The following is a 15,129-nucleotide window of genomic DNA, read 5'->3' as shown; positions in this document are numbered from 1 at the left end:
CAACATGATCCCTGACACGTCACTTACCCCTCCATGTCATCTTTCATCCTCCCGGCTCTCTGCAATGGTTTCATCTTCACTTCCTTCCCCTAAACTGTTAGCATCTTTTGATGGTAACAGTGCTACTGATACTCTCTGCTCAACTCTTACATCTTGTTTAGACACTGTTTGCCCCTTATCTTCCAGGCCAGCCCTTAACACCCCTTCTGCCCCTTGGTTATCTGATGTTCTACGTGAACACCGTTCTAAGCTAAGAGCTGCTGAAAGGGTGTGGCCCAAATCCAAAAATAATACTGACCTTAATGTGTATCAGTGACTCCTATCTTCTAATGTCTCCACTGCTAAAATGACATACTACCATAACAAAATTAACAATTTGTCTAACTCTCGCATGCTTTTTAAAACATTTTCCTCACTTCTTTGTCCTGCTCCCCCTCCTGCTTCATATCTAATAGCTGACAACTTTGGCAACATTTTTCATTAATACAATTAAACACATCAGTGCACATTTTTCCACACCACAATCCGTCAAGCTCATATCACCAACAAACATACACTCATTTACATCCTTCTCTTCACTCTCTCAGGCAGAAGTCTCAAAACTCATCCTTTCTAATCACCCTACTACTTGCCTGCTTGATCCTATTCCATCTCATCTCCTTCAAGCCATTTCTCCTGCAGTTGTACCTGCACTCACTCACATCATCGACACATCCCTCCACACTGATGTTTTACGCTCATCATTTAGACATCGTATAACTCCACTACTTAAGAAACCCACCCTCAACCCATCTCTTTTAGAGAACTACAGACCAGTTTCCCTTCTTCCTTTCATTGCAAAAACACTTGAACGAGCTGTGTTCAAGTCTCTACATTTATCACACACAACAGCCTCCTTGACAGCAACCAATCTGGCTTCAGAAGTGGACATTCAACTGAGACTGCCTTGCTCTCAGTTGTTGAAGCTATAAGACTGGCAAAAGAGGAATCCAAATCTTCAGTACTTATCCTGCTTGATCTGTCCGCTGCTTTTGACACGGTTAACCACCAGATCCTCCTATCAACCCTACTTTTAAAAGTCATCTCAGGAACCACACTTCAATGGTTTTAGTCTTACCTATCAGATAGGTCCTTTAAAGTATCTTGGAGAGGTGAGGTGTCCAAGTCACAACATCTAACTACTGGGGTGCCTCAGGGCTCAGTTCTTGGACCACTTCTCTTCTCTGTCTACAAGGCATCATTAGGTTCTGTCATTCAGAAACATGTCTTTTCATACCAATGCTATGCTGATGACACTCAACTCCACCTCTCATTCCATTCTGACGGTAGCTATTCGCATCTCAGCTTGTCAAACAGACATTTCTTGCTGGATGATGGACCATCACCTTCAACTCAACGTTGCCAAGACAGAACTGCTTGTGATTCCAGCAAACCCATCGTTTTATAATGATTTCACCATCAAGTTAGGCACATCAACCATGACTCCTTCAAAAACAGCTAGAAGCCTTGGAGTTATGATTGATGATCAGCTGACTTTCTCAGACCACATTGCTAAAACTGTCTGATCTTGCAATTTTGCTTTATTCAACATCAAGAAGATCAGGCCCTTTCTTTCGGAACATGCTGCACAACTACTTGTTCAAGCTCTTGTTCTGTCCAGGCTGGACTATTGCAATGCCCTCTTGGCAGGTCTTCCAGCCAGTTCTATCAAAACTTTCAATTAATCCAGAACGTGGCAGCAAGATACATTTTTAATGAGCCAAAAATAATACACTAGAATTCAAAGGTACTCCAAAACCTTAAAACTGGGTGCTGGGCAGACGAGTAGTTGCAAAGGTAAACAATGAGTCTGCACACCAGAAAATGCTCCTTAGTAAAAAACCACGTGGTGAGCAATCATCAAAATTGTTGAGGACCAAATATAATACACGTCACAGCTCTGTTTATCAATTGGCAATGGCTTTCAATAGCTGCTTGCATTTACCTAAATTTGTGACTTCAAACTTACGTGCCCTCTAGAAGCTTGCATTCTGCAAGTGAACATCTCTTGATTGGGCCATCTCAAAGAAGCACAAAGTCACTTTTATAGACTTTTCAATTAAATGTTCCCTCCTGGTGGAATGACCTCCCCAACTCAATCCGAGCAGCTGAGTCCTTAGCCATCTTCAAGAATTGGCTTAAAACCCATCTCTTCCATCTTTATTTGACTCTCTAACTTTAACACTCACTATTCTAATTCTGTCCTTAAAAAAATAACTACCTTTCTAATATTTTTGTATGAATAAATGTAATGTAATATAATCGATTGTTAGTTTAGTAGCTGAACTATTATTTGAAATCCAAAAGTTGAATATAATATGTTAACATGTTATTAAAATGTAAGACATGAAAGTGGACTACGATCTCTGAAGATTGTGGCCAGGTCCACATGGAGTAAGCACCCACAGATTTCCACCTTATACATATTTGATCATTACATATTTTGGCTAATTTGATAATCTTTGAATTGGAATTAAAAGTTTTATACGATAAGATGTTCCTACCTGATATTTTACTGTCAACAATAAAACAACAATGGCCAAATAAATTATTCCATATACAGTATTTATTAAACTTCTTTTAACTCTTTTAAAACTGACCTTTTCACCTGGCTTGCCAGGTTGCCCTGGTATCCCTGGGATACCGCTGCCACCCTAAAGAAAAACACACACACACACACACTGAAAAAAATTCTTTTCAGTAAATTCAGTGAAATAAGTTATATATAATCTAAGAATATTTTAAATAATATCTACCTGAATTAAAATTAAGTAAAATCTAAACAAAACCAGTCACAAGTATTGACTCCAGAAAATTAAAAACCTTAGAATATGTGTGAGATAAATGAGTAAAACTGATTCTGCATCCTGAAACATAATAAACAGTATGGTGACTGAATATGTTCCCATAATTAAACTAGTTTATTTAGGGATACAATTATAGCTTCTTACTGCTTCCCCGTGACTTCCCTTCTCCCCCTTATGCCCATCAGCTCCACGTGGCCCCTGTTCAAATAGAGGAAAAAAGTGGCATGATCAAGTATCTCATGAGGTTTTGTAGGGCATGTCCATTTCTGACTCGGCCATTCATACCTGAATTCCAGGAGAGCCTTGAAAGCCGGGACTTCCTCTAGAACCTGGGAAACCCTTCAGAAAAGAAAGGGTCTTATATTAGTCTCACCCACAGTCATGCAAATTAATATTAAAACCTCTTAAGATCTGCACTGCCCCCCATTTGAACCACCGATGGGACCAAAATTTTATCATCAAAGTTACTGTAAAAAATTATAATTTGTGAAAGAGTGAACTACACATAAAGTATATGTATCATTTAAATGCTTACAACCTAAGATTACTTGTCAATCCCGTCAATTTTGTATTTGTTACATAAAATTAAAAAATGACGTCTAAATTTGCCCCCCACAAACAACCCCCCCCCCATCACCCGTAACAAATTACAAAATAAAAGACATGAAAACAAGAACATGAAACAAAACCCAAAACAGACATTACAACTTATGTCTTTGCTACATTTCTGTACGCTGATCGTGGAAATATCATTGCTATCTATGGAGGGCCAGAGAGCTCTCAGATTCCATAAAAAATATTTTAATCTGTGTTCCAAAGATGAATGACGGTCCTACGGGTTTGGGATGACATGAGGGTGAATAATTCATGACAGAATTTTCATTTTTGGGTGAACTAACCTTTTAAATATAAAGAAGTATATTATACAGCAGGGCCTTCCTTTGGGTGGTGTAACTTGTGCGTTCACTCAGAGCCCCACCCCACAGAAAACATTACTCAGACTAACATTTAGGGCTGGAAGATTAATCGAAAAATAATCAAAACTGAAATTCATAACCTCTGACCGACGTAATTTTCCCATTTCAGTTATTTCGTTTTTTTTAATCCTGTTAACACTTCCCCCTTAAAAGCATCCTAGCGCGTGTGTAGCCACATGACTCTGCTCTTCAGTCAGTGGTATAAAAGCAAAGCAGTGTGAGCGGTGAGCCTTGCGTCTTCACTAAACTTTGTCAGTTGTATTTGTTCTATGGTTTGGACGTTCAAGCGATTAGATGAACGGATGTGTATTCTTATATCGAGCTACCATGTTCGCGCAGCTGCATTGTGGCACGAACACTCATATAAACAGTAGCTATGAAGATCGCGCGCACAGAGGAACACAGAAACTAGTTGTCACCGTTGTCCTGTGATTTATCACTAAAGTAGCGTAGAATTTCAAAACTTATTATAGCATGTTTGTGTGCAGTGCACATGAAGCACAAGCGCGTGCATAGAGAGCAGCGGTCGGCGGTCGCGCTGCAGGTTCCCGGTTTGTGTCCGTTCTCGGACTGTTCTGTGTATTTTAACTGTAGAAATGGTTGTTCCGAGTCGAAACTACGATAAAGAAAACTACATCAGTATATCATCATAAATGCAGCCATTTTTGTCTTACGTGAACATAAACAGATGAGAAAGAAAACACACATGTACAGTATTTTTGCTTAAAGAGACAACAGCCTAATAAACGCGCTGCCTGTCATTAATGTTAATCAAAGAACAAATGAAAATCATTCACTGATCTTGACTGAATACATTTAATAACTTTACTTTATTTATAATAAATCTTACTTTATTTATAATAATCTTTATTTTATTTATAAAAAGAAAACTCTGCAGTGTTTTTAATGTTTAAATGACAGTTTCTGTACCTGAAATTTAGTTTAGTTGTATTTATTTATGATATTGCTAATTCATTTGTTTGTTCCTTTCTTATTACTGACCTATCTTACTACTTGTCTTTAACACTTTAATATTTGAAATGTATATAAATCTAGTTGTTTTTGCTATGGTATTTTTTAAATCACAGGCAAAATTCCTCTTGTAGTGTTTTGTAGGCTGCTGATTTTTGCTCATGTTATTCAGCTGCAACAGAATGCTTTGTAAAAATGTTTGACATCTAAATGTTTGACTTAATTTTTTTTTTTTTTTTGGAATCGAAACTAGGAATTGATAAGAATCTATAAAATTCAAACGATAGCCAACCCTAGTAAGAAATGTTATGAACATAGATAAAATAACTGCTGATAGTCAATCATATTTACAGTACAAACCTTGTCAGTGAACTATGAGGGCAAAAAAACAAAACCAAAAACAAAATAATCGTTCAATAATCGTAATCGAGGCAAAATGTTCAATTAATCGAGGTTTTGATTTTAGGCCATAATCGTCCAGCCCTACTAACATACCCTTCCACCACCGTTGTATGAGACAGGTTTATTGTGGGAAGGGTGTTACATAACGTTTCAAAAGAACCAAAGTTTGACACGTTTCAGTGAGTCATCTTGACTTAATAATTGATCTGAGGTATGTTTCCCAAACAACAATGTATCTCTCTTTTGTTTGCTTATTTTTTAGATGTTTGATTCAGTCTCATGTTCCCTCTTACATCATACTTAGCACTTAATCACAGCACATACTTTTCATCTAAATTAAGTATGTTTACTAAATTCATAAATTTGAACATTGTCAATTTGTGCCTAGGTTTCTGTGTTCAAGGACTCTTATTTTGGTATGAATTTTTTGGTATCCATGTTATTTTCCTGTTTCCTTTGTTTCCTCGGTTTCCAAGTTTGTTCTCATTGGTTTCTCATTTTGTTCATCTGTTTTTAATTTAGTTATTGTTTACCCTGCATTTATTTAGACCCGCGTTCGGTGCTGTATTGTAGTGCTGCAACAATGCGTCGACGTCACCAATTACGTCGACTACAAAGATACGTCGACATGCGTGAAATGCGTCGACGCGCCACACTGTTTGTTTACATCTCGCGTAATGGCATACTGGGAATGGAGAAAGTTGCATTCTATCACAAAAACAGACCACTGTTATCAAAAGTATGGGAATACTTTAAAAAGAGGACAAATAAAATGTCCTTTGTTCCCTTTGCAAAACCGATATGGTGTACCACGGCAGCACAACTGCGATGCACGAGCACCTCAGAGGAAAACATCTTGGCGCTCTCCGGTGTTACGGTTTAACTGGTTACCGTGTGATCTGGTGACCAACCTCCTGGTTCAGGTCTGATATTCTTGCGCTTGAGGCATTCTGAAAAGTTGAGATGGTTTTAACTTGATGCGGTGCGGACGCGCCTGGAAAAAACGAGTGCGTCTCATCCGCGTGCGCGTCGCAACCACGTCACTTCCATTATGACCGCGCTTATTGCGCGCCTACATTGGAAATAACGGACTTGAGTGCGCAAAAGCCGTGATATGCGAACGGCCCCTTAAAAGACAGCGCGCCGTGAGACAACAGTCACAAACCACCGAGCTACCCCGAATCAGTATCAGATCTCTGGAAACCATGCTAAACCATAGCAGAACCCTGACTACATTTTATGGTTTGTGATGCTAAAGAACATTTCATGACGTCTCAGACAACTGTAAATTTATGGCTACTGTGGTTTAATTATAAACGCTATCATAAACTCATATTTACCATAGTAAAATAATTTTATTTGCCTCTTTATTATTTTATACTGTAAAAACTTCAACCACATTGGTTGAAAATGAATAAAGGTTGAAATATTATATTAGAAGTTGTACTTATATGTTTTTGTAAAGTTATCCAAAGGATTCATTGGTTAATTAAAAAAAGAACATTAGATTAATTATTTATTGTAATAAAAATAATCGTTAGATTAGTCGACTAATCGAAAAAATAATCGTTAGATTAGTCGAAAAAAATAATCGTTAGTTGCAGCTCTACTGTATTGTTCCATTCTTGTCAAGATATGTTTTGTTTTGCTATTCTCCTAGATTTTCCTTGTGCGCATGGATATTTTGTTTAGTATTTACCACATGTGTATATACATATATATGTGTTTGTGGAATAACAGACATATTGCTTATTTTCCTCAGGAGCATGATTTATGTAGGCTCACATCAAACTAACCAGAAATCATATGTAGAATTGTTGAACTATGCTTATAATGGTGGAGCTTGCGATCATAGTTCCCTATAGATGCCTTTGGAAAATAAAGCCATGGCTCTTAAAGAGACTGATCGTCCAAAAATGTAAGTTCTATCTGCATTTACTCACCCTCATGTAGTTGCAAACCCATATGAGATTCTTTCTTCTGTTGAACACAACATAATATTTGATTGATATGAAGCAAGAAGGATGTTGCTGGTAGCCATTAAATAGTATTTTCTCTAATGTGGAAGTCAGTTTCCAAAAATAAAGAGTGTGTTTCCAAAAATACAAAATACAAAAATACACCAACCAAAAAAACACCAACACATACACTTTCCAAAACGAGGAAAAAACATTTTACTTTGTTTACACCACACAGAGAGGAGCTTACAAAGCCCTGTCCCTTCCTCACCTCAGTGCCTCAGACCACATCACTTTCATGCTAATGCCTGCATACAGACCGCTCATTAAAGTCACCAAACCAGTTCACAAACAGATTAAAGTGTGTCAACTGACTGGAATATGTTTAAGCAGGCTGCCACATACAATAACTCCACTGACCTCCAGGAGTACTGGACCTCCACCCGGCGATCAGGTGATGACGCTGACCCCAGACAGCATGAGGAGATCCTTCAGCAGGATCAATGCAATCAAAGCTCCGGGTCCTGACTCCGTACCTGGGTGTGTACGGAGAGACTGTGCGGCAGAACTCACTGATGTCTTTACAGACATTTTCAACATCTCACTTAGGGTGTACACACACTAGGCACGGTTGCCATGAACCGGGCCCGAGTATGATTGTCCCCCCTCCCGACTCCCCCACTGGCCTGCACTCACATATAGGGTTTCAGCATTCGTGCCGGAGCACGCTTACGTCATTATGGTGCGACGGTTTCGGGATAAACAGGAAGAGCGGCGCTCTCTGAACACAATGGAGTCCATCGCTCTGTTTTCTTTGTGGATAATTTTGTGTCGTTTGGTCCACAGCCCTCTCACAGCCTGTTGTTAAACAGATGTGTCGCCTTAGTGGCGCGAAAATTTTCACGTAATTATGCTGCTCGTATGAGGATGTTTGCAAGGTACCAGCTGAAGTGCAGCAAGGACTTTGCAGTTTTGAGTTTTTATGCGTTTTGCACCTCTGCCGTAGACCAAAGCGACCCTTTCCCTGCCATGTTGGTTTTGGAGCGTCGCAAAACTGACGCAACGCGTCCTTTTCAGTGCTCCAGCATGGTTAGAGCTCACACTGCATGCGAACCGCACCCGAGTCCAACTGAACCGTGCTCTGGCCCACCTCTTCCAAGCGGGCCAGGGCCGGCTAATCGAGCCACGCCTGGACACGGTTCGGAGTACTCACACTAGTCAAACGAACCACGCTTTGGTGGTCAAATGCACTCGGGCACGGTTCAAACTGGTTAGTGTGAGTACACCCTTAGACAGGCTGTTGACCCATATGTTTCAAAACTATTACCATCATTCCAGTCCTGAAGAAGCCATCTCCATCCTGCTTCATTGACTACCATCCTGTTGCACTTACTCCCATCCTCATGAAGTGCTTTGAATGGCTAGTCATGTTCCCCACCTCCCTGGATCCCTTCCAGTTTGCATATCGGTCTAACAGTCACCCAGATCCAGCATGTATCCAGATGGCGGATCAGAACCTAGAATAGACCTCTACAGCCCTGAAAGACAGCGGAAACCAGAACAACTAGAGCCCCAGATACAGATCCCCTGTAAAGACCTTGTCTCAGACGACCACCAAGGACAAGACCACAAAAAACAGATTCTTCTACACAATCTGACTTTGCTGCAGCCTGGAATTGAACTGCTGGTTTCGTCTGGTCAGAGGAGAACTAGCCTCCCAACTGAGCCTGGTTTCTCCCAAGGTTTTTTCTCCATTCTGTCACCAATGGAGTTTTGTTTCCTTGTTGCGGTCGCCTCTGGCTTGCTTAGTTGGTGTCACTTCATTTATAGAGATATCGTTGACTTGATTGCAAATGGAATGCACAGACACTATTTAAACTGAACAGAGATGACATCACTGAATTCAATGATTTTGAACTCCCTTTAACTGTCATTTTGCATTATTGACACACTGTTTTCCTAATGAATGTTGTTCAGTTGCTTTGGCTTGACTTGACTTGACTCTGGACAAAAAGGACTCATACGTTAGAATGCTGTTCATAGACTTCAGTTCAGCATTCAACACAATCATCCCTCAACAGCTCATTTACAAACTGATCCAGCTTGGGCTCAACACTTCGCTGTGCAACTGGCTGTTGGACTTTCTGACTGGAAGACGTCAGGCAGTATGGGTCGGCAGCAACATATCCAGCACCATCACACTGTGCACTGGGGCTCCCCAAGGATATGTGCTGAGCCCCCTTCTCTTCACTCTGCTGACCCACGACTGCACACTGTCACACAGCTCCAAACTCTTCATTAAATTTGCAGAAGACATGACTGTGGTGGGTTTCATTAACAACAAAGATGAGACAAACTTTAGGAGCGAGGTGAGCGGCCTGGCCGGGTGGTGCAGTGACAACAAGCTCTCTCTGAACGGGGAGAAGACGAAGGAGATTGTTGTTGACTTAGCACATTCCTCTGACCATCAACAGTGCGACTGTGTAGAGAGTGAGCAGCACCAAGTTTCTGGGTGTGCACATCATAGAGGACCTCTCCTGGACCGGCAAAACCACAGCACTGGCCAAGAAATCACAACAGCTTCTCTACTTCCTCCGCAAACTGAGGAGAGCCAGAGCCCCGCCACCCCCTGCCCCCATCATGTACACGTTCTACAGAGGCACCATCGAGAGCATCCTGATGACAGGACCAGCAGACTGAAGGACATCTTCATCCATCAGGCTGTCAGGAAGCTGAACTCGCTCCCAAACTTGCCCACCCATCCCTCTTCTGCCCCAGGCACCACAGAACTTTGAACCCCCTACCCCCCACCCAGATCCCGCATACCCAGGTTCTTCCACCTCCCACTAACATATGATGGCATGCACCAGTCACTTTGTGCAGCATTGGTCTGCTCACTCATTCAGCATGGAACTGACATCATTCTACTACCTCTAGGTCAGTTAAATAAAATGACTGCTCGAGTCCTTTGTCACTTTAATCAGTCAAAATTTAAAATAAAATAAAATGTTTTTTTGCACTAAAAATCTTTTTATCTGCCGTTTGTTCACTTCACTGATTTACACTCTATCTGCCATGTGCCTTGCACTGCTTTATTTAACTTTATTTTAAGTTTTATTTTATTATGTCTTTTTTACATTCCCTTATTGTATAGCTGTATCTTATATTTTATATTTGATCTAGATTTTTAGGTTCTACTGTTAGTGTTTTCTGTATGCACTGGGGGTCTGAGAGCAATTTCGATACAATCTCTGTATGTATGTACTGTACATGTGGAAGAATTGACAATAAAGCAGACTTGACTTGACTTGAGTTGCTAACAGCAAATGTTTGGTTACGATCATTCTTCAAAATATCATCATTTGTGTTCCACAGAAACATTTGTGTTCCTAACAAAAAGGTTTGGAATTGCATGATACTGATTGTGCTGTATACAGTAATTCACATTGTGTAGCACTTCTGAATAACAGAACTGGATACTGCTCTGTCTATGTCAGCGGAAGTAATGCACAAAAAATGTATATGAAAAACTGTGCCTATAGGAAAAGATTTAGATCTTTTGCTGTTGTTGTAAAAATGACCAATTTCTAATAACTGCTTCTCATTTTCTAATCCTAGGCCTGCACGATATGACAAGATGCGCATGACAATCGCCTGCAATTTATCGTGCAGCTCTTATCTAATCCAAAGTGCTCCTATGGGAGTCTATAGGAATGTCTGTACAATTTATATATATATAATATGTACATTAGCACTGAATGATGATACATTTTATGAGATATGGACATAATTGCTGTAAAATTTGTCTCAAAAAGGGTGTTGTTTTTACACACAAAGACAGGAAATAAAACTAAAGAAATAACAGCAAGTTCAAGAGACAAAGGTCTGGATGATTTGTCCTGATTATGTGCTTTATTATTAGTGTCTGCAATCTGAACACTCCTACATGAAAGATTTGTGCCTACATGAAAGACTCCAGCTGGACGATGACACTTCCGTCTTTGTTTTTGAGACATAAAATAACCCCCAGTGTTTCTTTTTTTTAATCAAAAGTATTGTAGACGTGAGAATGTTGCACATTTCTCTGCTTTTAATGAGATCACTGTATACAGTTGCCAAGCCTCAAAGTGCACTATATTCATAAAATCCTCCTCAATATAATTATTTTATTTATTTAAACAGTTAGCCTTACAGTGACTTGACATTAGACATTTGCACAAAAGAAAGTGAAAAGGTTTTTCCACAAACATACTATATACAGTATTTTATTATCACTTTGACTTATTTTAGGAAGCGTAAGATGCCATGTTTTTGATGTGGGGATTTTTAATTGTTCAGAAAATCACTTTTGTAACATAACATTTTATTTATCATTATTTACAAATGACTAATCATAGATAAAACACATGACTGAGTACAGTTAAAGCATGTTCTTTGAATGAACATTGTTGATAAAGATAATAAAATTGGTGGTTGGTACCAAAAGTCATATTTTCATTCTTCTTAAACATATTTAGAATTAGGTAGTTTGCACAGACATTTTTAATTTAACATTGTATTTGACAATGACTGTGTGAAAATTAATTGTTATATGTGAATGCACTCAATATAATAAAATGAAATGAAGTGAAATATGCTTTGCTTTACTAAAAACCAGCTGCTTATAGTATAGACGAGCAGTCATATGTGCATAATGTTGACACACATTCATGAAGACACAAAGACTTGCAAGTATGGTATCCAGGTGTCGCGTTATTGCACATTCACCAAACTTTCAGAGCTCTTTTGTGGGTTATTCATTATTCATGCTCAACAAATTTCTCAGTCAAAAAAACAAAAACAAAACATTTCTGCTGCTGCAGACAAAATCGCAACCCTACAAACGCCCACAAACCCATTTACAACTCCTCCGTGCTTTATCTAGTTTCACTCCCCTGGGCAAGATGTATAGCACTATTATCGAAATAATGACTGTGTTCTCCTCCAATGTTTTAATAGCTTTTACTGTTCAAACTTGCGTAACTGAGCCCCTGTAGTAGCAATGAATAATAAAAGGAACATGGAAACAAACAAACCAAAAAAAAAAAAAAAAACCAAAAAAAAAAAAAAACAATATATATATATATATATATATATATATATATATATATATATATATATATATATATTTTTTTTTTTTTTTTTTTTTTTTTCACTATATACGTAACAAAAAGATTAAAGATTAAATTGTTGTCTTTATATACTAAATCTCTCAATATTTTCTTAACAATAAATACATAAATAATTAAATAAAGACCCTTTTGATATAATGTTACAAAATGCAAAATGGACATAGAGGCCCCCCGACAACCCCCCCCCCCCCCCCCCCACCCACCCATCAGCACTGAGAAGTGATGCATCTGTTGATGTTGAGGATGAAGTTGATGGTGTAGCTGGGAAATAATTGAAACAAAAATCTGAAATTACCTGTGAAGTACGTTTTACCATTTCACTGTTAGCATATTGAAAGAGGTCACTATTACCAGCTCAGGGGTGCGTTAAATGAACAACTAAGTTTCCTTTTTTAGATTTTTTTTTTAAATGCATAGAATGCAATGCATACATCAAAAAAAAAAAAAAATTAATAATTGTTTCTCTGTCTGTACTTGTACTTTGAACAATTGCAATAAAGTTGACAGATGAATTAAGTGCATTTAAGTGCCATTCAGGTGGGTTTTTAAATAAAGCATTTTCTGAGATGCACATTAAACACCAAACATTAATTTATCTTTTAATTATTGAAAATGAAGCAAACTAAAGTTTTTGTTAAGAGCAGTTCTGTAGATGTTGTTCATGTGTTCACATCCTTATTTAGTGAGACATCAGACGCGAGACTGAAATCACCGCGAGCGTCACGCGTGCTTCAGTGCATCTTGGAAAACGCGCTTCTGCTCCTTTCATTAACAGAGACACGCAGAACATGCAGGATTCATATTTAAACAGACTGTTCCTGCTTAATATTTACAGATATTAGTCCGTATCGTGGTTTGATGTAAGCCCAAGGACCTATTTTTAATTCATTCATTCAAAATTTGGCAAATTACGTATCATTCTGCGTTAAATTGTAAATTCCGTTTTTATGACTGGATTCCGCGATTCTTGCAATCGAAACACGCCACGACGTTCTCTTTATGTTTGCCTGAGCCCTCAAATCAAAACACTGCTGACTCCTTGCAGTCTGCGATTTCTGATCTGCGTTTTCCTTATCCCGTAAAAAAAAAAAAAACATACTACCTACAGTAACCATATTCCTTCCGTTCGAAACAAAAAAAAAAGCAGAGATCACTTGACTTGGTTGGCTGGCTGCTGTCAGAGACTACTGAGAGGGGCCCCCTTGAGGGGGGTCCCGATAACATTACACGTTACTGCATTGACGATCGAAGGGGCGCTCACACAGTGTCGTTGCATTTTATTCTTAACCAGTCGTTGTCTTGGGGCCCCATGTCAGCTCGGGGCCCCAAGCAATTGCTTGGTTTGCCTGCCTTTTTGCGACGGGCCTGTCTGCAACCGGCAAAATACAAAACCTCCTCGGCAGTCATGAAGCGGAATTATGCTTCAGGAAGCCAGAAGAGAAAGGAAGAGGAGGATAAGAAAAAAAACAGTGATAAATTACACTGGATATAATAGCTCTACCTTGTCAGTCTTGTACAAATGGTGTAATTTTGCAGCAGGTAGGCTAGCAAAAATATGTTTATGTTAGCTACCTGCCTGACTACAAATGCTGCTTGTAACGAACAGTTAGTGCAAATTTTTTTTTTTTTCGAAAGGAAGGAATATGGTTACTGTAGCATGTTTTTTAACGGGATAAGGAAGACGCAGAACAGAAATCGCGTACTGCAAGGAGTCAGCAGTGTTTTGATTTGAGGGCGAGGGCAAATGTAAAGAGAACGTCGTGGCATGTGTCGATTTTGAATGAATTAATTAAAAATAGTTCATTGCACTTACATCAAATCACTACTAATATCTGTAAATATTAAGCCGGAACAGTCTATTTAAAAATGAATCCTGCATGTTCTGCTCGTCTCTGTTAATGAATGGAGCAGAATCGCGACTTCCTTTACACTGAAGCGCACGTGACGCTCGCTGTAATTTCAGCATCTGCTGTCTCTCTAAAGACGTGAACACATGAACAACATCTCCAGAACTGCTCTGACAGTCACTTCATGAGCATTTGACCGTTTGATTTTAATAAATAGTACGTCAACCCGTCAAAATAAAAGTGCTGTTTTAGACAAGTATTTGCCAGAGATGTATTACTATTGTTCAGCAGAACATAGCCTACTGCTAAAAAACTTTTTTTTTTTTTTTTTAAGGTTTAATCACACAAAATTTCTTCCATGTTTTATTTTTAATAGTAAATCCCCTTGGTTTACCAAAAAGTTAAGTTTGCTTAATTTTCAATAATTTAAATATAAATTAAATTAATGTTTTGTGTTTAATGTTTAATGTTTAATGTGCATCTCAGAAACTGCTTTATTTAAAACCCCAACTGAATGGCACTTAAATGCACTTAATTCATCTGTCAACTTTATTGTCATTGTTCAAAGAACAATATATAATTATAGCTGATATCCTGTACAGCCCAGAATTTAAACTGATAAGTGTGTGCTGTCATATTATTGCAAATCACTATTGAATTCCCACCGAACTATTTTTTCAAGCAGTATTTGCACTGTAAACATTTTTTATTTATATAAAGTGTGGGTGAACTTAAACTGTATGGCTATGCTGTGGTTCCTGTAGGCTTTGCGTGCGTGCAGGGGTCGGGGGGGCTCTATGTCCATTTTGCTTGGCGGCCCCCAAATTCCTTCAAACGGCCCTGCTTGTGTGTCTGGGCTGTGTTCCATTGTGTTAAATGTAACTCTCGTTATGAGAGCATAACCATGACGACGCTTCGATCATGACTTTGCCTTCCTCACAAAAGCTTCAGTCCCC

The 15,129-nt window shown here is 38.8% G+C and overlaps 1 protein-coding gene across 1 annotated transcript in view; it reads right to left on the bottom strand.

Annotated features, from left to right (window-relative positions):
• col21a1 (collagen, type XXI, alpha 1) overlaps positions 1-15,129 on the bottom strand; it is a 107,110-nt gene that overhangs the window by 69,720 nt on the left and 22,261 nt on the right. Inside the window, exons 10-12 of the mRNA XM_052571693.1 lie at positions 3,132-3,185; positions 2,991-3,044; positions 2,640-2,693 (exon numbers count right to left, since the gene is read on the bottom strand). Coding sequence (XP_052427653.1) covers positions 2,640-2,693; positions 2,991-3,044; positions 3,132-3,185 — 162 coding nt within the window. The remainder of the gene's footprint in view (positions 1-2,639; positions 2,694-2,990; positions 3,045-3,131; positions 3,186-15,129) is intronic.

The sequence above is a fragment of the Carassius gibelio genome, chromosome B13, assembly GCF_023724105.1.
Source record: "Carassius gibelio isolate Cgi1373 ecotype wild population from Czech Republic chromosome B13, carGib1.2-hapl.c, whole genome shotgun sequence".
NCBI lineage: Eukaryota > Metazoa > Chordata > Actinopteri > Cypriniformes > Cyprinidae > Carassius > Carassius gibelio.
This window is presented reverse-complemented; position numbering and strand designations above follow the sequence as displayed.